We start from the raw sequence: 26,438 nt of genomic DNA, 5'->3' as shown, positions 1-26,438 counted from the left end.
TCCGAACTTCACTCTATTGGCTAAAAAAAGTTAGAATCCGATCTTGTACATCATTAAATTAGGTTGAGTTTGGGTCTTAAAATAAGACTTTTGAGTCGAGTTTGGACTAAATTAAGCTCGGCTCAATTATAGTCCGATCGGAATAATTAAGGATATAAGTATATATTTGTATTCATAATGATGTATATTAATAATTATATACATTATTATGTCCAACCTGAATAATTAAATTTTAAGCCCCACCCTGCTTCTCATATATATAAAATTATGGATTAATTGTGACTTTGGGTTAATTCTGAATTATGCTTGAAACCCTAATATGTTTATGAGTAAAATACAAGTATTGCACATGAAACTCAAAGTCTAAAAGCTCTTTTTATATTGTGAATAGAAATTGAACTTCTCAAAATCTAACTCATAAAGCTTAACTGACATCCTACATAGTAGTATTTTGCATAGTAAATTATTATTCTTAAAATTTAATAGAGCATACAAAACATATGCCATAAGTGTTTACGTGTGAGTTTAAATGCAAGTCACTTATAAGTTGATGCACATATTTGAAAGGAGCTTGGATAAGTAGAGAAAGTGAACTGGTGATGTTTTCTGCAATTTGGAGTGTTATCGAGAGTCTAGAAATGAATGTTTAGAATTGTAAAATTGGTCTTTGTTAAAAAAAAAAAAAAATCGTAAAATTGGTGATTAATTTTGGGCTGATTATAATAATAATAAAGTACTTACGAGTGCTGATTAATTTTGATAATGTTGAATATAATATTATAATAAGACTGGCCAACTCATTTATGAAATAAGCTTATGAGTTTAATGCGTCATTTAGCATTGTAGTGGCTTATATGTGTTCAAGATGAACCATTAAAATCAGCTCAGTAATCAGGGGAATCTGTCACGATCAAGATTCGAATCCTATATCTGACAGTTGGAGGTAGAAGGATATGGAGAGAAGTGGGAGGGTTAAAAAGATATATATGTTCAAGATGGAATTCCGATGATGAGTTTATTTGAGATACCTGCAAGCTAGTTACATAGAGTGTATTTGGATTATCTCAATACTCGAATTTTGACTCGTGCTATGCATGAGTTAACATTTGAAATCAAAATAGTAAAAGTATTTTTATTAAAAAAAAAAGAGTCATTTGGAATGGAAAAGTTGAAAGTTCAAGATGGTGTCAATTTCTATCAAAATATATTATTTTGAATAAAAGCAAAGGAAGAAAATCCCCACTCATAAACTTGAAAAAGTTATGAATTTACCTAAAAATTGTGTTTCATTATCATATATTCTCATAATTACTTATAAAAATTTGTCCCATTTTAGAAAAATTCCTTTCTTTCAGTATATCGTACCTTGAGAATTTTAATGTAGTTTTTAAACTACGTATGATTCCATGAATAACAAATAATAAAAAATCTATTTCCAGTTGCATTAGTAGATAATATTTATTTTCAAATAATTACATCTTCAATAAAAAAAAGATTAAAAAAATTACCAAAATTAAATAGAAAAACACTCAAATAAGGTCCAAAAGACATACAAAACTCACATATCACTATCATCCTCCTCATTCCCCTATTTGCCATCTCTTCTACCCTACAATCCAATACCCTTCCTGCTAGTCTCCTCTTTCTTTATGCCACATTTGGCTAATCTTGCAGTCTCACCTTCTTTATGCCCTCTACCTGGTACTATCCCCTTTTATTTCCCTACCTCCGCAATCTTTTTCCTACCCTGCAAGGCATACATATCCTCCATCTCCTACCTATTCTTGTAATCTTATATATCACTTTGTCGACACTTTTCTTCCATTTTATAGATTCTCCTCCTCCTATCTCCCAACCCCACTTTTCCCCCTTCGCCACCCATTTAACATCTTTCAAATAGTTTTGGCCAAATTTAAGGTGCAATTTGATATCTATTAGAAAAATCAAAATGTGGGTATAAATCCACAAAATTTTGCCATCTTTGAAGTTTGTTTATAAATAGCCATTCAAATTTTTTTTTTAAAAGATTTCCTGAACCACTTTCAAAGCTAACCATTCAAATACATCCTCGTTTATTTAAGATATATATTTGTATCAATAAAATTTGTTCACCTTAAAATTTACACTCATTATAAGAGAATTATATTGGATATATTCTAAAAATGTTATTGTGAGCACCTAATAGAATTATAATGATGTCAGACATAAAAGCGAAAGAAAAAGAAAAAAAAAACCAAAAAGATATACTTATGAAAAGAAGATGCTAAACAATCATGAGAATAATTAGGATTGTATGGTTGCTTTAGAACTTGAGAACATGGAGTTAGCTTCTTTATTCCAATTAAGGATACTAGAGTAAAAAGAAAACTAATTGACAAAATGAATATTGAAAAATAAGTAAAGACTACCACGAGTAAAATCATGATAAAAAAAACTTGAGAATATATTTTTAGGCTATTGATAAATTGATTTTTTAAATAATAACATATTAGATCTAATTTTTGTGATTACCTTATGATTATTAGTACTTGATTTTGTAAAGCAAAATTATTTGACTTAAGAGTTTAACATAAAACATTTTCCTATATGCAATCTTAGAATTCAAAGAATAAAAGATTAAATCTTATAACAAAAGAAAAATAATAGCAAATGCATGGCCTATTATAGGATAAGAAACATATAAAATGCTTAATTTGATTATATAAATTAATAGATGTCAACATACACATAGTTGTTTGTGGTTCATTTTGAGAAATTATTAATAGATACCTTACATTACAATGAAGCCAATTTCTTAGTAAAATAATAGATTTTGATAGAAATAACAAAGAAATGAAAAAAATTTGGGTTTGTCATGATTTTTTCCCCTTAAAATTTTTGTGGTGTTCATATCATGAGAGGTGGGGAAATTTCTCTAATTTTTTTTTCAAATCCGTAATTATTTATAGTTTCCTTAATTTGATGTTCAAACCATTAGTATGCTCATAGTTATTTTCAGTACAATTAACTAATTACAAAGATGTTTCCTTAAATTCGTTTTATAGGTATTAAATGGCCAAACTTATTTTTGGTTAAGGTTAATAAAAGACTAAAGAAATTGGAGAAGATTTCCTTATTATTAGGTTCAAACATTTAATGTTCATTCTAATTTTGGTAAATTGGAATTAGATTGCAAGATCATAGGCATTCTTTCATATTTTTGGGTATACTATAGGTTTGAAAGAATCTAATTTTAGGGACTAAACTTAACTAATAATAGCATATTTTTGGACTCCATCCAAATACAAGGTACTAATGATATTTTAAACAATTAAATAAAAAAAAATTAGAAAGAATGGAAATTTGGAAGCACGATAGGTGGCATTGGATGAAAAGCTATATATGTATATATATATAGTCTTATACATACATATATATAGTCTTATATCATAAATACATTTTTTAATCCTTTCAATCAGATTTTAATCTCATGCAAATTATGTCACAAAATATGTTACAATAACATCTATATAAATTTTTTTCAAATAATTAGGTATCTATTGGCTCCCCGGGGCTAGAGCGGGTGGTTATAGCCTAGTTGGGTGAGAGCCTCCGCACGCGTTCGAATCCCGGGTAAACATTGGTCGGATGATGTTGGGCAGCCTCTCTCTCGATCCGCAGTGGGATTAGTTGGGGTCGTCAGGTATTACCAGTCCCAGGCCCCAGATACCCACTGTGAAGACAAAAAAAAAAAAAAAAATAGTTAGGCATCTATTGGCTCTTATCTTTGGAATGGCTCGAAACGAGTCAGTCAATTGAACTGGTCCGACTGTGTCTTTGGAAATTGGTGTAAGATTCCATGAGCCAAGAACCTCAAACGAAAAGATGAGGTAGATAATCTAACTATTACAATGTTGATGAAAATCATATTCATCATTACAAACTAACCTCTTATCACAAAATTCAAAACGCGAAAATTGGTAGTCCACATCAATTTAAGTTCTACTGATATAATTGGCAATTTAGTTGAGAAATAAGATTTATTTCCACATAAATTTTACTTGCTTTGCACAAATAAGTGTTTTAAGAAACCAAACGAGAAAATCATAATTTGAAAATAATAAAGCAATTTAATTAGACAAGTTTTTTTCTTGTTATTTGCTTTAATTCAACTCATATCGTAGAATGAAATTACTTTAAAGCCCATTTGGCAGGTGCTTATGTTAAAAAGCACTTTTGAGCGATGCAAGTACTTTTGAGGTATTTGATGAACATTATCTCATAAATTTAGAAGTAGAGTTTTTGGAGTTAAAAGCATTTTAGCAAAAAAAAAAAATTAAATTTGGTAGTTTTAAAATAACTTTTGGGGTTTGAAAAATAAAATATAACATATAATCATTTTATCCTATATTATGAGCTCAATAAAGAGATAAATATATTTTAAAAATATAAAATTACATATTACCCAACAGAATAAACACTTATCAAAGTACGCATCTAAATTATATATTTAAACATTTAATAAGTGCTTTTATTAAAAGAATTAAATTTTTATGCACTATCAGTGTAGATGATTTTTTATACTTATAGGTGTATTTGTATGTCTTGTATGTAATTTCAAATTTGAAATTAGATTAAGTGGTATGCATTTATGCCCGCTCGTATGCACACTAAACACTGCATAAAAGTTTTACCTTTATTAAAATCTCTATTAAAAAAAAGGCACTTAATATTAAGTGCCCAAAATTTGAACTCTACCTAGGGTTTAATTTTCAAAAGTGTAAATAGGAGGGTTCGAATTTAGAATCTCTCAATTACACTTCCTCTCAAATCACCCAACCAATCCCTTCCTCTTGAATTCCAATTCGACTGAATATTCATTAATCTTTACTAACTTAATCACATCCGGGCCATATATACCAGAACTCATTTTTAGGCCCAATTATCTGTTGCAATACGTTTGGAAAGTCTGGTGCCTAATCCAGCCCACTTTGCTGCCACAAGTTTTGCTTTTGCAATCGCTTTTGAAATGTCCAAGCCTGTGAGCATCAGAAATTCCCGGAGAAAGGAAAGGAAACAGTAGTATGTACTTTTCAATGTTTAAATCCATCATTACATAATAGCCAAGTTAATGGAGGGTTTTATTCCTCAGCATGAGTATTAAATTCTTAATGTTCCTCAAATTTTGACTAATACCAATTATTAGTTGGCAACCCTAGGTTAGTGTTTTCTATCGAATTCATTGAACCAAAAAAGAATAATCATAAAATAGCAAAAAATACATCTAATCCTGCAATAAAGACTAAATTTGATAAAGGAAGTGGTCCAACCCCACATGTACCTTCTTTTTTATCTTGCTTTAATTATTTTTTTTAACTTTTCAATGGGAAGAATACCATTATTTGAAAAAAAAATGTTTACATCACGAAGACGTTTTTTAAATACCTTTTTTATATTTCCGTCCACCTTTTTATTTCGCGTACATCATATTATAAAAGTTGCTACAGTATTATTTCAAATAAATTTTCCAAATGATCTCCTATCCAAACACACTTACATACTTCAATTCGTGATACTTTTTTGTTTCTTTGACAAAGTGAATAATGTTGCTCTTTTCTTTTTCCCTAAATTGCCTCAAAGAGAAAAGTGAAGTGGAGAGTAACCTCACATGCTACGACATGATAAAGGGCCCTAAAGTAGTGTTTGTTGGCCCTAAAGTAGTGATTGTTTCTTGCAATATTGACTTGTTCATTTGCCTAAAGACTATATAAAAGGTTAACAGGTATACAGATCAGACTACGTTAAGGAGGTGTTCTGTCATCTCATTTAGATTTTTTTTTTACTGTAAGTGGAATTCAAACCCTCGATCTACGGTTTAAAGAAGAATTTAATCCATTTTTGGTGACCAATGAACCAAAGCTCGGCGGTTGGCAGTCCAGTGTATAAAATTCAGTTCCTTTTTTCAATAATGGAGCAAGGCAACTGCGTCAAAAAGATTTGGGACTTTTTATTTCCACTCTAAATCATTTGGGAAAAGAATATGAAGAAAGCTAAGAGATATATGACAGGCATGGCTTGATTTATTTGTTTGTCATTTTCACCCCACTTGAATGGAATAAATGGGCCCTTCATGTTGTTCCAAAAATTGCAAACAAGTGTATAATTGGAGATATGAATTTTTTTTGGAGGTAACACATGTCTGCTTTTTTTTTTCTTTTTTTTTTGGAGGTAACACATGTCTCCTTTGTGAAAAGAGTATTAATGGCTACAATTTCATAATGATTTTGGACCACCTTACAAAGTGGCCATGCCCGCACTAGGGATACCAATGCTTATATCCTTGTCCTGTGCCCACTCACTCATTGTTTTCCTTACACTAAAGGTGTTATGGGCCCTCGAAAATTTCAGCTAATTAAAAGTGTTACATATCCATAAGAAAAAGAAATTCTTTTAATTCACAATATAATAAAAAGTGGCACAGGGTGTGAGACAGAAGATCCGTTGCGCTGCATTAACCCCATTATGATACCTTTGTTTCCATATATATATAGATACATACACACATTTACGTACCTCTCTCTTGCTAAAAAAAAATTAAATATATTTATTTATATGTGTGTGCATGCATGCGCGGCGCTCATCAAGGTGAACGATTAAAGTAGGAATTTCAAGAACAAAACTGAATTTGTATACGCAATCACAATATGCTCTTCTTTTACACACTTTTTTTTTGTTTTTGGTAAGGGCCAATTTTATGCCTTTAGTGAAATATAATCTAATCTCACAAAAATGGTTGGTCATGTATCAAAGATTCTATGGTTGTCGGCCAAAAGAAGATTGAAACTCAAAGATCAAAGTACAACCAAGAAAGAACCATGAAAACAAAAGATTTGATGAGAACCCAAACAATGGAGTGGGCATTTGCATTTTATTGAGCAGCATCATTCTGTTCGTTTCATTGGGACACTTTAGTCAGACACTATTCCATTACTAAAAGTGTTTATCAGTAATGAGGGGAGCATTAGAGCCCATCCATGTTTGATTAACCAATGAGATTCAATCATTAACATGTACTTATTAGTTTAATAGAGATCTAATATAAACAGTGGGTGGACCAGCATGGTTATTATCCTTTGTTATTTTAGGGTTAAACAAATTCAAAAAACAAACCTTTTGGTAAAGTGGATGGGATTGATAGTTTGATTTGGGCTAAAAAAATTCACAAGAATCTTTTGTTTGGTAGTGCATTATGGAAGCAAAAAGAACCAATCGGATTCTTTGTTCCTTAATTACTTGGAATTCCACTAAATATTAGCTAGTCCACACCTGTTATTCTAGTTTTGATATGAAACGAACTTTCTAATTTTCTCAAGGGAATATAATGAGAACAACCCTTTAGTGTATTCATGTTTGAGATATTTTGAATACCAATATTGCCTTTGCAGCAAGGGATAAAAATGTAGAAATCTCTCGTACAAAAATGTTGTATTCCCTGTAAAGTGCTAACTCCCACAATGTTCAAGCTAGTTACATGACTTTTTTATATAAATGACCTTTAATAAATTTATTTCCTAAAATTATCTACTGCAAAAGTAATATATTTCTTTACATAGAATTGTTCTAAGTCAAGCACATATACTGCTCAAAATCACTAGTTTCAATTAAGCTAATCTACTCCCTAATCCCTATTGCATTCAAATGGCACAAGCCTATATGAGCTTCATTTCTAAATCAAATGAGTAGGGCTGCAAACGAATCGATTCGAATCGAGTCTTGATTTAATCGAGTTGAGTCTCGACTCAATTTTATCAATTTTGACGAGTTTTCAACATAAAATTTGAACTCAAGTTTGATCTCAATTCAAACCTAGTCGGACTCAAACTTGAATCTACTCGAACTTAAAAAATAAAAAATAATTATTTTTATTTTTAAAAAATGAATAAAATATTCATTTTTCATTAATAAATAAACTTATATATATATAAATATATTATAGAGTTGGCGTGAGAATTAATAAGCTGAACTTCATAAACTTATATATATATATATATATATATATATATATATTATAGAGTTGGCGTGAGAGTTAATAAGCTGAACTTCTCCATGCTCGGATCGAGTTCAATATATCAACTTGGTCGACTTGAACTCGATGTGGACTAAGATCGAGTCGAATTTTGAACGAGTCAACTTTGAAAGTGCTCGTAAGTGACTTGATTCGTTTGCAACCATACGTGAATGATATATTGATTGATTCAAAGATAAAACAAATTCTATTTAAACCAAAATACTTGAAATTGAAATTTGAGCTCTTTAAACAAGAATACCGGTTTAACTTATCTTCTTAAAATAAAAATCCTCACTTCACAATTTTTTTCAAAGAATATAACAAAATTTTTACTGTGGTGCAATGTAAAGCATTTTTCTTTTTCTTTTTTTTTTTTAAGTAGAAGTGGAAGGTTTTGAATTCAAAACTTCTCACTTATACTCCCTTCTCGTACCTATCAAACCATCCCTTGCTTTTCCGTACCATTCAATCAATCCCTCCCCCAATGTAAAGCAGTTGAGTATAGCATTCTACAAATATCAGAACACATTGCTGCACATTCAACAATTTGTTGCACTGCCCATGATATTTGTACAAGACTAGAACGAAATAATGCATGAAAAGTTCTGAGTTTAAACATAAGTGGTCATGTATTCAACATCATTATATACGTGTCTCCAAATATCATTATAACTGTCTCCAATTTTATTTACTGATTCTATCCATTTATTATACGTATCTTGGAACTCAAAGTAATAAATTTATTGTGTTTTATATTCAAATAATCTCATTTATATATATATATGTATGTGTATATATATTTATACCATAAGTAGCTGGATGAAACTTCCTGTTAAATGACAAGTAATAGACTTAACAAAATAACAAGTAAGAATTACTTAATCACCAGAATTATATAAAGTTGATGGCTACAAACACAACCCCAATGCTTCAGGGAGTTTAATCTAGTTGTGAATTTTTCTACACACAAAAGCTTGTGCTCTCATGATTTATTGTGGTTTCTTGAAACTTATTTTGTGATACATTAAATAAACATTTTGCTATTTACTTTGCTATTTAAATCTTGTATTGGGATCATTCTATTATAGAACTTTTTTAAAAAAAGTTGATTCTATTTATAGAACTAAAACTACTTTCTCTTATATGTGCCTCGCTGAAAATTTTTCTAGATTCCTCACTATCTATAAAAGAATAAATAATAGTATGATTTTAAAGAATTTTAGGGTTTCAGGAACACCAAAAGACATATTTCTCCTTGGATTTCCTATCACTATAGTATACTCGATCAAGACTTCTTTTTTTTCCGAAAGGTGAGATTTTAGAAATAGAAAAGAAAGATAGGGATCTAAACCCAAAACCTTTAAATCCTAGATCTCAACCTTACTTTCCAAATTAAAATAGTCAAAATTGGTGATTTGAACAGGTTTGGGCGGGTCATAATTAGATAATAGGTATAATTGGATCAATCCATTTAAATTGGTATAAATGAGTATCCACTTATACCCATTCAATAAATACGTATGGATATACCTAATTATACATTTATGAGTCACTTAAAGTTTTACTTATTTTTTAAAAAAAAATTCGCATATTGTTTGACAAGAAATAATAGTTTTTTTATTATTATTAGATTGGTAAAAAAATTAAAATTTATTTGCTTAATACTCACTAAAATTTGAGTTTAAATGCGAAATTATTTTTAAATGGATACAAATGGATGAATCGAGTTAGTTGACTACCCACCAATTAACTGAATTTAATTGGATATCTATTTAGATCCATTTAAAATTAATGGACAAGTTATTGGTGAAGTGACATAATTGGATTGCGATTGACATTTATACTCCAAGTCAATGCCTCCACAGCAATTTCATATGTATTTATTATTTACTAAGTAGTAGAATTTATATGCACAAGATGTAATAGTATTATACTATATTATTATAAAGATTAATCTTTCTTATATTGTTAATATATATATATACTTGCAAGACTATTTTAATTTACATTTGAGGATCAAATATTACATATACAATGTGTATGTAAACCCACTAGTATATACACTCACCGCTAGGGCTGCAAACGAATCGAGCTGCTCGCGAGCGGCTCGAGTCAAGCTCGAGTCGAGCTCGAGCCGGCTCGAGTCAAACTCGAGCTCGAACTCGAGCTCAGAATATTAAGCTCGTTAGCTCGCGAGTCGGCTCGCGAGCTTGAGTATATATATATATTTTTTATTTTTATTTTTATTTAATAATAAAATTACGTATATTATATATATATATATATATATATTTTATTTTCATAGTAAAATTACGTATATATCCTTAATATTTTATTATTTATTAAGAAAAAAATATTATTTTATTTATTTTTTAAAAAATAAAATAATTATTTTTTATTTTTTTCGAGCTCGAGCTCGAGCTTGAAAATTGCCGGCTCGTCGAGCTCGAGCTCGAGCTCGAGCTTGGTAAAATTTAGTCGAGACTCGACTCGATTAGCTCAAAACTCGACTCGGTTCGGCTCGTTTGCAGCCCTACACCGCGCACAGAATGGTCACTTACTTGGAAACTCCTAAGACTTGCGTGCTGGCCGGGGAATAAATCAACGACTTATTCTCGTTCTCAGTCATCAGAGTTACTATTACTGCCAGACCCGACCCGAGGCTGAGGTGGAAAATTGCCACGTCGGCAGGCGCTTCGATACGGCACCGGCGAAATACAAGGAAGGAACAAAGAGATGACGTCATAGGGGGCACGTGTAGAGATGATATCTCCTTAAAAGTCACGTCATGATTGTGCGGTAAAGGAAGTGGACAGCTTTATAAAGTCACGCCGTGTGTGGGGCTCGCTTTGGACAAGGGGCACGGACGATTGCAGGTTTTAGTCATTTTCAACAGCGCGTAACTTTGATTACACATGGCGTAACATTATTTGTACAATGTGTAACTTTAGTACAAAATTTTACGAATTCCACACACAGTGTGAAAATCGATGCACAACTTATTATCTGGATCGCACAAAATTTTTTGATCAAATCATAGCCATTAACTGCTCAGGACGGTCATACTGCTCATGACCGTCCCTGACCCATTTCCGCTTTATAAGAGTTGCCAATTAAATCATTGTTATTGTGGTGGCCCGCCCATTCATTTTCTGACATGTGGGGTCTACGCCTTTTTTTTTTTTTGGTTAATTCCTAATCTTGCTTCTTTTCTTTAATCTATGATTAAGAAGTACATGCAAAATTAGTCCACTTTAAGCTTACTTTTTTCTTTCACTACGTAAATCTTGGTCACTTTATTTTAATCAAATGTCATCTAAATGCTTGGTTATTTGGAAGATGAGAAATACACTCTTTGGGATAATTTTTTTTTGAAAAAAATACTATAACATTTTTTGGTGTAATATATGTGAGATAAAAAGGTGATTAAAAATATATTTATGATGTAAGTAGATAAATTTGTATAAAAAATTTACTATCCAAACACATTTACTATTCTTTTTCTTCTTTACTTACTTTTGATAGTTTATTTAGTTAGTCCTTTATTTTTTGACCTTCCAGTAAGGAATAAGGAAAAAGGAGCTGTTATCTATGTTAGATTAGGGATGGCAGCGGGTTGGTAATCTCAAAAATCTTTCTTACCAAATCCTAACTTGTATATCTCAATTTTTTACCAAACCTTGTCAGGTAAGTCTACAGGTTTTAAATTTCCATTATCAAACCTTCTCACTCTCGAGTTTGGATTATTTATTGAGTACCATCTACTTAGTAATTTAAATAATTCAGAAAAAGGTAATTAACTATTCTCAAACTAAAATTAATACATAAATAATATTAAATCAACCCATTATGTTAAATTTTAAAGTTTGATAGAGTCATACAACCTATATGAGAGGAATTCAGCATTTTATGAAGGGTAAAATGTCTGTATTATGTACACACACATATGTATTTGTGTATGTATCTTGGGTTTCGAGTTTTTAGGGTTCTTTTATCAAACCCTATCGGATTATCCGTTAGTTACCCCTAATCAATACCAAACCCTAACGGATTACGCCTCAGTCGTCTAATCGTATTAACCATCGGGTTGAATACGGATATCGAATTTTACCCTATCCATTTCCATTCCTATCTTGGATCAATTATTAATGTGATTTAGTCTTTAGTTAGTGAAAGGTATACATGTCATTTTAGAAAATTTCTTCTGACACTAATATTCCAGCTATAACAATACAAAAGGTTTAAATTTTTACAAAGTGTTACTTTATTGTTATCAAATTAAGCTTGTCTCTAAATATTTTGATCTTTTTCTTGGCTAACAAGACAACTTTTTCTCAATCTTTTGAGCTATTGTGATTTCTTGAATTTACTAAAATTTTCTAGTTGAAAAAGTCAAATAAATTTTCATTTAATGCTATGCCACCATCAAATCTTTGCTTGATAATATGCTTCTTATAGTTTCTTTAGTTATGATTCTTTCTATTTTGTATCCTAAACTCCAAGATAAACACACCAAAAAAAGATGATGAAACCACTACAAATTTTGACATTCTTACTCAAGATTTGAGTTGCATTAACTTTAATGTGAAAATTTTAGATTTTTTTTTTTTTTTATAAAATGACATTCGAGCCACATTTTATTCTTCAATCTTAGTACACTGAATAAAAAAAATCCTTATTTCATCCTATTTTTGAAGGACTTGGAAAAGAATTGGACACATGTATAATTGATTCCAAATGCCAAAAAAGACATTTAATTTGGATTTGTATACATGTCTTTACATGTGCGTTTATTTGTTTTGAACGAAAATGAACAACATAAAAAGACAAATGTATGCGTATGAATAATTTTAACAGTGTATAATTTTGCAACAAAGCTGAAACTGTTTTCCTTGTTTCTTCTTTTAATTCCTTTTATATTTGAGTTGAAAGTGAATGAATAACTTTTATAATAGAAAACAAAAAATTGGGTTGATGATGATTTCTACAAACTTTTAATAGTACCACAATTATTTTTTTTAATATATAAGTGGGATCTCTTACTTACAATTTCTTTTCCCTCACCACACTTAGTTACTTGTTAAATCTTCAAATATTAATGCACTAAGGATTTCATCTAAATTTTAAAACCTTTTTAGTACAACATTCTAATAATATCGTCCCAATAATCTTGATAAGTCAACTTTCATACTTAAAAAAATCAACTTGTTTAAAATATTCACACAAACTAGCTGGTATGGAGACATATTTTACGGGACATAGAAACTAAAATGTTTTGTAATACCATGTACTAAACTTTTAAATTTGAAGGCAAAACCTTTTTTTTTTTTTTCAACTTTTTGCCTTTTTTTTTCAACTTTTCTTAAGGGAAAAAACGTGAGGTAGATGAAAAGCTCCACATATAATTAATTATCCATTGCAGAAATGAACTAATCAATGTGACAATGAAGTACATTTTTAAATGGTAAAACTTTTTATTTGTAATCATAAGGTTTTATGATTACAGATTCGAGTCATCAAGAGATATAGATGAAAACCACCATTGATGGTTAATAAAGAAGAAAATTTGAACATAATAAAGCAGCGAGCTCAATCAAAAGTACTAGAAATGCATCTAGGATGTCACTTTATCTTGTTTTGATATTTCTTCGTTGCTGGTCTGTACCTTCCTTTTCAATTGTGAAAATTGGGGAAGATAATCATGATGTGTATTATGTCCATTTGGTAGATGTGCATCGGTGGCAAACTATCCTTTTCAATAGTTTATTTTTCTTTCGACAACATAAACTGATGAAATATTCTCTTTACCATAATTATGTATGCCACTTAAACATGGGGCCATTTTATTGTACGTTCTTCAATTGAATCTTTTTGTTTGCAATCATTTTTTTTTTGATAAAACATATGTCAATATTATTAATAATATAGTTGGAAATCGTCTAGCACGATTTGCTTGACAAAGTAATCTGCACTAATGGCAAAAAACGCATTGACCATGTCACAGATATATTTGATCTGAAAAATTATAAGATTTAATTGAGTTACAAAATATAAAATATTATACTATGAACCACAAATCATCAAATCTGACCAATTGAACGAACCGCTCCATAGATATCTGTGCATGTCTATTCCCTCAGATCTGCGATCCAACTAGTTCAAGTTCAAAACTGATGTTGAGATCTGACGAGAAAATCCAAAAAATTTTAGATCTAACATATAGATTTGAAGAAATTCTTAAATCTGAGAAAATAAATAACAAAAAAATAAAAACTAAACGAAACCCTCACCATGATAATCTAGGAGAGAAAAAAACTCTCACTAAGATACCCTAAGAGAAAGTTTATTAAATAAAAGTAAGAACAAAGAAAAAGGGAGAATAAGGGAAGAGGAAGGGAGACCTTGGCTTAAGACCAAGATCTCTCTCCTATGGAGAAAGAACAGTAGGGAGAGGGGAGAGGTAGAAAAATTTTGGGCAAATTCCACTTTACCCCCCTGTGGTTTAGCGTTTTTTCACATAACCCCTCTATGGTTTCAAAAGCTATACATAACCCCCTTATGGTTTGGATTAAAGTGTCAAAGTAACGAAAATAGTCACTCGTAACGGCGTCATCTAAAATGTCAAAAATACCCTTATGTAAGGCTGAAATTTATGTATTAACCAAGGGGGGTTATGTGTATATTTTGAAAATCATAAGGGGGTTATATGGTAAAGTATTAAACCATAAGGGGGTTATATGGTAAAATATAAAAATCATAGGGGGTTAATGTGTCATGTATTTATAAGGGTAATTTCGACATTTTTAGAAGTTCCGTTACGATGGACTATTTCCGTTACTTTGACACTTTAATCCAAACCATGAGGGGGTTATGTATAGCTTTTGAAACCATAGGGGAGTTATGTAAAAAAAAGGGTAAACCACAGGGGGTAAAATATAATTTACCCAAAAATTTTAATCTTGTTATTGAAGGTTTTTTTTTTTTGGCAATTGTTAACGCCTACCATACTTTTACTCCACTCCCATTCTAACCTATTTAGAGGAGGATCCAATTGGATCAAGAGGAATTAAACGAGTGGTTCCCATCTCTAGACCAAATGAATACACTACTACGTATCCTTTGAACACTATTTCTTACTTGACTTTTATACATATTACTTTGAATATTTTAATTATTTGCCAAAACTATCTTAATCTCCCTTAACTAAGAGTGACAACTATTTTGTTTGTTTTCTCCAAATGTGCCTTTTACTTGTGGAAATTAATGTAACATTTCTTGGATAGAAACATTTACCAAATAATCATCAAGACTTTTTGGGACCATGCATTAAGTCAACATATAGTTTTATACACGTATATAGCTTCAATAAAGATGGATTTTAGTAAACATGTCAAAGACCAGGGATATTGAATTTTAAAAAAGTTAATCTTATATACACCAACAGTGTATACACTATCACATATGACACATATGCAAAATTTAAATTTCAAATTTAAATTCAAATTATGTGTCATGTATTTAATGATGAAATTGTGTACACTGTCAGTATATAGAAAATTAATTCATATTAAAATCCTAGCACATAGAAATAACAACTTGCCCATGTTTACAAATATAATTCAAAGAGACACAACAACATATACAAAAGCACACACATACAGAATAGTGTCTTTATTTTTTATTTTTCTTTTATTATTTATCATTTTGTGCTTTACCATACAATTATATCAATTGATTGGGGTCTTGTTGACACTTTTGACATTTGTAACTTTTCTAAGTTGCAATAAAAAAAGGCCATCTCCATTGATATCATATGACAAATGACCGAAAACCAAGACATAAAATTCTTGAAAGTAGAAAGTTTATGGCTAGTTTATAATTTATTTTACTTCTTATATTTGTGCTATGAATTCCCCATGGAGATTTCCAGTGGAGCACAATAGTCATAGTAAGTAGTAACATAATCCAACCTATAACTATTGCAATCATGATTTACCATTTTTGTTATGTAAATCTTATACAATTCGATTTGAATTAGTTTTGCATTCGGAAGTTTAATTTCTTATGAAGAAAGTACGATAAAACGTAAAAAAAATGATTTGATTGCTCCAATTATGTGGTAAAGCCTAGAAAACTATACTTTGAATTACACATTAAACATTGTGTCAATTCAATATCTTTATCTTTGGGGAGCTTTCGTAGTTTGAAGATGTATCAATTGATTAATGCCGAATCCGTTTTAGTTGGTATGATAAACTATTTGATTGCAACACTTTAAAAAAAGAATTCACAAAGCTTTGAAGCATACTCTTCCACCTGCTAAGATGTTCTAAGGTATATTAGCCATTTCAATATCAATATATGGGAGTGATGAAATAGATTTAGACATTTAGTTTCATAAATTGTTTGATGTGGATTCTTCATCTATTTTACAGATTAATCTCTTATCTATTGATAGGACACCCTTCTTTCCATGAACAAGCCTAGAAGCGTGGTAAATGAAAAATAAATAAATAAAGGGACTAATATTGTTACCAAAATTATATGGTAAGCATCTAAATTCATTTCTTTATACAAAAGAAATGAATATTATGTTGTAAATGTATAAAACATAATCTATATTTGGCTATAATATATATTAGATAAAAGTATTCCAGACAAGTGCACTGTTGCACTCTCTTGATTTGTTAAAAACAAGAAACTTCTTGTGTAATGTATTAGGGTAGGAACCCCCGACCTAGTATATGAAAGAGTTTTAAAGGGTCTCTCCCCAGCCATCGGATCTTGATTTCACACATTCCTCATGCTTTACTTTTATGATGCGTATTTTGTTTCACTTGTATGTTACATATATGTTTTTTAAATATTTTTTTATTTCACATACATCACGTTACAAAAAGCGTTATAGTTTTATTTGAAACAACTTTTCTAAAAAATCTTATTTCCAAACACATTATTGGTTTAAAATTTTGTCACATTTGCTATGTAGGAGACATCAATGTGCAGTTGTTTTATATGTTTCGTATTATTGTTTTCAAGTTCTCTAATTGATTTGACAATTCAAAATCTTTGTATCAATTATGCAGTTTCTTTTTAATTTTTTTTTAGTATGAGAATGGTGGAATTTAAAAAGTATGTAACGTAAGGAGGGGTTTAAATTCAGAACCTCTAAATTGAGTTTCAACTTTAATCATTAAACCAATTCTCCTGAAAAAATCCTTAAATTCTGTCTAGAGTAACTAATTCAAAAGATGAAGGATTGAAGGCACTAAAATGCTTTCAATGTGCAATATAATAAGCAATTTGATCTTAGTAAAACATTTAAGTAAAATGTTCCAATCTTGAATATTACTGAGTTAAATCCATAAACTATTGCTTGTACTTCATTTTATTCCCTTTTTTTTTTTTTTGAATGCTTATTGCTTGGTTTTTGGTGGGGTGTGGGTTGTGGGGACCTGAAAATCACAGGTTTTTACTTTTTAAAGAGACAGAGGAGGGAGTGAAGAAACCGGTGGTGGTCTTCTTCCATTAAAGCCCGTTGCCACTTTCTTCTCCTCCTCACTGCCCCTCCTCCCTTCCACTGCCACCACCCCTCCTCCATCCACCACCACCACCTCCCCTTCCTCCACCATCACCAGTACCATCATCTGTTCCTCAGCCCCTCACACTTTCCCACTTCCATTTGAACAAACAGCTTGGAAAATAAAAAATCCAATCGTGATTAGACCATTATCAGTCTCAGAAACAGATAAAAATTCTGGTTGTGTGACTCTGTGAGGGAGGGAGAAAGAGGGATTTATTCAACAAAACAGAAACACACAAAAAATCTCTCTCTCTCTCTCTCTGCTTGTGTGTGTGACCAAGAAAGTAGAGTGTACATAAATGGCTGACAACGTGAAGAATACCAAAACCAAGAAACTGTCCATCAATCTATCCCTTTTCACTTTTTCCAGTTCTGAAACCCCAACAACAAAATTACCAGTCAAATCTCCCAGGAACTTTGAAGAGCCAAACGGGGTTGTTGGCCTTGGTATTCTTGCAGCTTTGAAGGATGAGTATTGTTCTCAAGATCCCTTTTTTAAGAGGGCTGCAATTCTTGCAATCTCACCAAGATCGTTATCAAATCCAATCTCAATTCTCAGCAACAAAATGTTCACTTCTTTGTCATCAGCTAAAAGTAGTAGTGATAAAAGCACTACTATTAATACTGGCAGTGTTACTAAGAGGAGGCTAAGTATTGAAGAAATGGAGTTGTGTGAGGAGTATACTTGTGTGATATCTCATGTTGGGGATAATCAAATCAAGAAAAAAGAGTACTTTGATGATGGTGGTATCTTGGGTAATAGAAATAGTACTGATGCTGTCATTAGCAACGCTGAGAATATCAGTAATGCTAGTATCGGTCACTGGGTGAGTTCTGAGGTGGTTTCTGCTTCCTCTGCAGTTAGTCATGCTGGTGAAGTCCCAGTAGCAGCTTTTCCGTATGCTGAGTTTCTCAATTCTTGCTTTCTTTGCAAAAAACAGCTTCATGGGCTGGACATTTTCATGTACAGGTAGATACTGATCGGATTTTCTTGTTCTCTATCTTTATGTTTTATCTGCACGGTGGGATTGGTATATGCTATTTGTATGTTTTGCTCTTTCCTTCTGGTATGTGTTTGTTTTATGCGTGATTGATGATTTTGAATCTGGAAGCTTGTTTGAATATTAATGTTTTAGTCTGCTTTTGGATTCTTGATTGGTCTTTCATCCTACCTTTTTTTTTTTTTTTCGCTTGAAGTGCAAACTTGAATGTTTTTGTGCTTTTTATTGGTGATTTCTCTACATTTTTTGGAAGATCTTAAAAATAACCTAGTTTTTTAAGAAGATTTTCGAGTGTCTTTTATGTTTTTTTTTAATGTTTTTATCTACCATTACGAACTATACAATGGTAGATACGTCTTAATTATAAGCTTGAGGCACAATTTAGAAACAATCAACGGTAATGAATTTCCAATACGAAGTTCAGAGGTTTGCAGATAAAGATCTTGATCTGGATTTTTCAGTGTTAGTTTCAAATTTTAATTGTACTCAAGAACTTCACGAATAGAAGGTTATGATGGTTTAATGGAAATGCTTTGTGTAAGGCCAGTACTCTGAGTTTATTGATTGGTATGTGGAGCCTTGAGAATTATTGAGTTGATTGACCAAGTGATTCATGGGCCAGCTTTGATTGACCAAGTGATATCTTGCTAATAATACATTCACTTCAGAATAACAGGTTGGTTTTTCTCAGCATAAGTTGTCTGCAGTCTGACCCACTTTTAATCTGACCTCTTAGTTACTGAAACTGTTGTTCTGTATAATACCTGCTGTCAGTTGCATCTCTTGATTCATGTTTGCTTCTAATCCGATCTTAAAGTTGTGGCTGCGTGTTGGCTCGGTTAGTTGGTGATATGCATTTATGGGATTGCTCTGCTCAACATATATGGTTATATATTAATTAGTTGGTTGAACAATGAATACTTTCCTTTGTTCTCAAAAGGGTAGCTAAGTCAAAGAAGTGTATGTAAATCTTAAATCCGACTGCTACCTTGAATTGAATGAGTTATTTAATCCATAGGAAAAATGTCTAAAAATATACATTGCATTAATTGGAGATGAAAGTTGTTCAATTTAAATGTTATGTAGGATTCTTTTAGCAATCTGGCAGTTTACCTATATCTTCTTTTTTTTTTTTTTTCCCTTTGTTAATTGAAATTCTTCCATTGTTGTTTCCCAATTATAATTTTAACTTCCAGAGCACTTCTTGCATACTTGGTCAATGAGCTAGAAAAAAAGATTGGATTGTTTTTCCTGATTTTTATAAGTTTTTTGACTTGTATATTTTTTTTGCCAAATTTCTTTCTCATTTCTAAAGGTAATTGATTCTGCCTTTGTGAAAATTGTTAAGATTTGAGTTGTTTTGCTGTCTACAAAGCACAGAATAAATTCTTCTAAATACTAGGAGCCTATGAAGTGCTTGGGTGCTTGTTCTGCCATCTCCTTTCTTATCTTCTGGTGTGGAACTTAGTTCAGAAGAGTCTCAACTGCTGGCATGTTTTGTCCATTAGAAACAAGCAATGATCTTTGTGTTTTTTCAAGAAATGGTTTTCATTGTGCCTTGCTGTTCTTTACATCATCCTAAATTCGCAAGTCAACGCTAGGGTTAAAAAATTTCTTAAGCAAGGCATCAATTGTCATGAATATTTTGTGCAGCAGCTCACTTCATCTACACACCCTATGTTCCTCTAGCTGTCACTTGTTCAAAACTTACTCAAGTACATTGATGATGCCATTTCTTTTATCACTGCTAATCTTTTTAAGTTCTAAAAAGAAAGGTGAAGTAGTAGTTGGATTATCTCTGCTAAGAAGATTGGTGTTAAAGAGTGCCTGTTAATGAAAACTGTTGCAAGTAGGGTGAATGAAAGATTCTGAAGTGTATCTTACTTCACTTTAACTTTCTGCAAGTGTAAACCATGTTCTGTTGCTGTCAATTGATGGATAGCAGCAAGCTGCAATTTGCCTTTGCTAGTTGTTAGGTGTTTTCATGTCATTTTCAATGTTACTAATTTTCCCTTAGATTCTCACGTTAGATATTTCATAGGGCAATGGTTAAACATCTCCACGTTTTGGAAGCTGAGACTAAGTTGTCTTACACCCTCCTTCCACTTGTTCTTGGTGTGGCCTTTCCTGTTTTTGTCCTACTCAATTCTCCTTGTCAATTATATTGTCCTAACTCTTTTGTCTTTTCATATAATTCCATGACTTGTTGTCTGCATTCGAATCTAGCCCTGGTGGAAAGATCTCAGCTAGCTGATTCGAAGTATTTCGAGAATCATTAGCTGTTTTCTTCAAATATCAGCTTTTCAGTCAACTCTTGACAGGATTTTTATGGAGCACATTTCATGTTACATTTCTAAAGCAAAGCAAAAAAAAAAAAAAACACTTCTTTCTAGTGTCATATTTTGCATCTCGTTGCTGTGCAGAGGAGAGAAGGCATTTTGCAGCGCCGAGTGTCGATATCAGCAGATCTCCATCGACGAACACAAAGAAAAGTGTGTTTCTGGAACGGTGAAGCCCCTCGAGTACTCGGCCTCGCCATGCTCCGGTCCGATGCAGTTTTTTGCTGGTGTGGCTGCAGCTTAAGTAGTTCCATGGCACCTATACATATGATATAGATAAATGAACCTAATAGTGATGGTGCAGAAAACCAACTTGAAATAAACTTGTTTCTTTCTCATAAGAAGAAAAGAAACTCTTTGTTTTGGTGGGGATTGAAGAGGCATATGATAGATATATATATCTGCTTGTATGAACATAAAACCAATGAAGTATCTAAAAGTATAGATATTTTGTAAGGGTATATGTAAAGGGGGAGAGGATGTATAACCAACCTATAGGTGAAAGGACATTGGATATTTGAATCTTCTAAATATTATAGATGTGTTTAATGAGCAGTAGCAAATAGGAATGGATAGAATTATGATATGAGTTGCAGTAATTTAGCTGGATCATTGCACTGAAATGTTGAGAATGGGCTCATATTGTCTAAAAGCAGGCCACCATATGATTCTATTACAACAACAATTTCTTGTATTCTTTTGGTGCAATAATTTAACTGCTGATGATAAAAATGAACATGGTTTTCTCTGAAAATAGGATTTCATACCAAACTCTAGATTCTGCCCATCACCACAAAGAAACAACACTTGGGTCGCATTTGGGATTGCGGTGCGTTTATAAAGGAAAAAAAAAAAAAGCTTTCAAGCACTCAACAAGAATGTTCGGTAATTAATTTTCATAATTTTAGTAACCCAACCTTTAGTGATTTAAAAGCATTTTTGTTTAAAATATTTGTATAAGACGGTCAGGGAGGACTTGTATGTTTTTTTTTTTTCGACACTCGGTATTTGTCTATTCTACATCTACTCTTACTCCTACTCTATCCTATTCTAGGGAGGGATCCAACTGAATCTGTTGGGGGCCGACGGAAACTGAATCACTATCGGATTAGACGGGTGTGTAGCACTACACGTCCGTCTGAATTTAGAAAGTCACACTTGTGACAATTAATGGGAGATAAGATTTGAACCCTTCCCTCCCACCCCATCAAGCCAACTCCTCTACTGGGAGTTGGTTGGGAGGACTTGTATGTAGTAGGTATATTTTATTACCTTGATTTTTTATTATGACTAAGATGAGAAGTATAAAGACAGAAGAGTCTTTTCATTAACAAGACACCTACAAAATATGTCACTTTAGGACAACAGTGGACTAGAAAAGTAGGGAGAAGATCATGTGATATTTGTGAGAAGACACCAATAACTCTGTTGACTAAAAGTTATTCGTTATCTTTTATCATGCTCCATGAAGTTTTGAAACCTTGCTATATCTTGCAAAGAAATTGCATCTTTTAAATGAGGGTTAATATCGCCTTCAGGAAAAGTCATCCAATATTGCCAAACCACAAAATTCTTATCCTCTTGTTCTTAGTCCTCTGCTCCAAACAATTGTTTGGATAGAGTATTATTTGGAATAATTACTATAGCACCTTTTGTGATGTGATGTATGTGAGATAAAAAGGTGATTAAAAATATAAAAAGGTGAATTGAGAAATGTGTTTATGATGTAAGCGAAATATTATTTGAAAAAATTTAATATCATCATTGTCTTTTTAATACGAACAAAAAAGAAATAAAAAGCAGATCAAGAACAGAATTAAGTTTTAAAAATTTGGGAACAGAATATAAAAGAATAATACATTTCAAAACTCTTCCTTATTTCTGTTCAAAGATGTGAATTAGTCAAACCATAAATTCTTTGTTGTCATTGGCCTGCTATTGTATTGTAGCACATGAAAAATATGATAAAAAAAAAAAGGGTGCTGTGCACATTTTCCTTTTTACATTATCCACCATTTCACATTGGCTGGAAAGACAGAATCAATCTCAAAGAATAGGGCATGAAAAGTTTACAAAGCAAATTGCCATTTTGCAAGGTAGTATTTTGTTGTTCAATGCAACTAGTCACTCACGAGAAAGAAATTAAGATTTGAACGTATTCTCGACCCCATCTAATTTTTAAACACTCCCGTGAAAATGCATGAGTTTTTTTCAGTATTAAACCTTGTTGATGTAACTTTGAAGGTAGAGCGTTTGATGGTAATGGAGAAAAGGATATGATTATTGTCGTCTTTTTAAGAAGAAAACTAGAATTTTACCCGTGCCTTAGCACGGTCTTTTTTTTTTTATTTATTTATTGTGAATTTATACAAATATGAATAATTTAAATAAAAAATTAACAACACTTCTACATGTTCATCCATATTAATTTTAAAATATTAATTTATTTTAAATGTTCAATTATTTACTAATTTTTAAAATTTTATTTACATACTTTCACTATAGTATGATAGTATACATCAAATAATGTACACCATATCCAAAACTCGGTAGATATTCTTTTTTATAAATATTCTTTTAGATAATTTAATTTTTTATAATAACGATAAACCGAGAATTATATATTCATACTTAATTTAGTAGAAAAAGACCCATTAATCCATTTTTCTTCATCAATAAATATTCAATTTCCTATAATATTGGTAAATCTATCAGTGTAACAGTTAATTTTCTTTTTTACACTAAATTAATTCAAAATTAAGAAGAGATAATGAATAATTTGAATACTAATCAATGACATGGTGGTAAAAAAACGAAGTAATTTATGGGATATGTAAGATTTCAATAAGGGTAAACAACAAAAAAGCCCCCTGTGGTTAAGCAATCATACATAAAAACCCCCTGTGGTTTCATATCATACCAGTCGATACCCCGTGGTTTGAATTAACCTGAAAAGTGGACGGAAATCGTCAAATATTCGGCGTGTGTCTTAAATGAACTGCAAAGGCGCGTGCATATGCGATAAACAGATTTCCACCACAAACTTTCACCTGATATGCCTATTTTAGCCTTCACTCTTTAATAATAAGAGACCAGCTTCCGTTTCTTCTGAGTCTTCATTCAATCTGTTTCCAGATTATTCAGTAACTACTGTAGACACCAAATTTTTAGTGTATTTTTATTTATTGTTATTTTTATTTTTCATGCTAGTTTTTATTTACTTTTAGTCTTTTATTTTTGTTTTAAGTCATTTTAGCATAGAATTTATTTTAAAAAAAAAAAAAAAAAAAGGGGGAAACCCGCAAGCGGGTTTCAGGCTATTTAACAAATTACTTAAAAAAAAAAAAAAATTTTACATGCAAGCTGCGTTGAGTTGCACATGCCCATCGGAGGGCCCTAGGATGCCCAGCAAACCTCCCCTCTCATCCTCACCCTTCAGGTGAGGGTTTGAGAGTATGTGTTTGATATAAATAGAACAGAAACGCAGCTTTTAGTCATTTTACATAAGGGGGAAACCCGCAAGCGGGTTTCAGGCAGGCTATTTAACAAATTACTTAAAAAAAAAAAAAATTTACATGCAAGCTGCGTTCTTCAAAAGGGTATTTTCGTCTATTCACTCAGCTCCGTCTGTTTTGCCGATTTCCGTCCACTTTTCAGGTTAATTCAAACCACGGGGTATCGACTGGTATGATATGAAACCACAGGGGGCTTTTATGTATGATTGCTTAACCACAGGGGACTTTTTTGTTGTTTACCCTTTCAATAATTGTGATTTAAAAAGGTTTTACTATACTTCTATGCAATAATTTGGTAGAAAGCAGATATCATTAAGATAAGATTGGTTACTTTTTAAAGTTATTTTAAAATTAAAGATAATTTTTAAACATATAATATAGTAATCATTGTTATAATTTGATAGAAAGCAGATATCGTTAAAATAAAATTAGTTGTTTTTTAAAGTTATTTTAAAATTAGAGATAATTTTTAAACACATAATATAATCCAAATAGGATTTAGTTTGGGTAAAATCTAAGTGACTCATAACCAATTAATTCTCTTCAATTAGGCATGTCACGTAAGAGTGCGAAACACTGTGATTAAAATAGCTACTTTCATATATATATATATATATATATATATATATATATATATATATTCATCTGTTTGTTTGGACTGAAAACATTTTCTGGCTGAAATTTCCGTTGTTTGGCTGTCCGGAAAAATTTTTTCCAGTGTAAAACAATTTACGCCCACGGCTGTAAAATAACTTACGCATGGGATGTACTGAAGTTATTTTCCCGTAAACTCTTGAAGCTTCTCGCCGTCCCTACAACCATCAATGTCATGCACATAACAAAACTCTTGAAGCTTCTCGCCGTCCCCTCTTCCTCACCTTTCTTGACATTATTCCGATCCTTCCATACCAATATCTATAAGGGTTAATCATACCAATATATATATATATATATATATATATATATATATATATAAGGATTAATCACAATTAATGCCCTTAAAGTATACCTCATTTCTCACTTTACCCCTTAATCATTTTTTTGTCTCACTTTATCCCCCATTGGACAAAATTATCCCTCTATTATTCTAAACTCTTATTTTTCTCTTTTATTTTTTTCCTTTCCCCTTTTGTGCTCCTTCATTTTCTTTGTCTCTTTCTTCTTTCTTTAATTCTTTCTCTTTCCCACAAAAAATCTTCATCTTAATGATTAAAATTAAAAAAGAGGAATTGTAGAGATCTATTTTCTCCTTAAATGATTACAATATATTCAAATCACTTTCCTAAAATACAATTTTTTAGCCTTTCAATTCTTTTAATATTGGTTTTTCCTCTTTTCTTTCTAGTTTCTCATGTTATTCTCAAGAAAATATCATAAGATGAAATTGTGACATGATTAATAATCATCAATTGAAAATTGTGACACGTGGCAGCATACAAAAAATCAAAATTAATTTTTAATACTTTTTAAATCTTCACCCAGAAATGCAATTACAAATTCAAGATAAAAATTTCTATTGAGATGGAGTTTTCTATTGGGAAAGATGAAAGAGAGAAGAAAGAAGAAAGAGAAAAAGAAATAAAAGAGAAGAAAAAAGATAAATGAAAAGTCAAAATAATGGAAGGGTAATTTTATCCTGTAGGGGGTTAAGTGAGCAAAATTAAAGGTTAGGGGCTAAAGTAAAAAATGGAGTATACCTTAAGGGGATTAATTGTGATTAACCCTATATATAACTACACAGACATAATAGAGGAACCTATTGTTGTCTTGGGCTTTTGTTTTGTGGAACATTTTCGGGGAAAGTGCACCTAACACATGAAAATCAAGGGAAAAGAATTTTTTTTTTTTTTCAATGAAGTAATTTTCATTCAAAATCTTTTCTTTTCGTCAGGAATAAGTTTTACACTCAAACAAACGGATTCCTTTTTCTTGTGTTCATTCAACCATGTCATG

General features: G+C 31.3%; 1 protein-coding gene across 1 annotated transcript; it reads left to right on the top strand.

Moving 5' to 3' along the window:
- Positions 1 to 17,518: 17,518 nt before the first annotated feature.
- LOC113695843 (uncharacterized) lies at positions 17,519 to 21,533 on the top strand. The gene is made up of 2 exons (XM_027215016.2): positions 17,519 to 18,600; positions 21,055 to 21,533. Exons 1-2 carry the CDS (start codon positions 17,930 to 17,932, stop codon positions 21,212 to 21,214), a joined length of 831 nt encoding a protein of 276 aa, XP_027070817.1. The 5' UTR covers positions 17,519 to 17,929; the 3' UTR covers positions 21,215 to 21,533.
- The last annotated feature ends 4,905 nt before the right edge of the window (positions 21,534 to 26,438 follow it).

This window comes from Coffea arabica, chromosome 6e (genome assembly GCF_036785885.1).
Source record: "Coffea arabica cultivar ET-39 chromosome 6e, Coffea Arabica ET-39 HiFi, whole genome shotgun sequence".
NCBI lineage: Eukaryota > Viridiplantae > Streptophyta > Magnoliopsida > Gentianales > Rubiaceae > Coffea > Coffea arabica.
The sequence above is the reverse complement of the archived record's forward strand: the minus strand, read 5'-3'. Positions and strand labels throughout refer to the sequence as shown.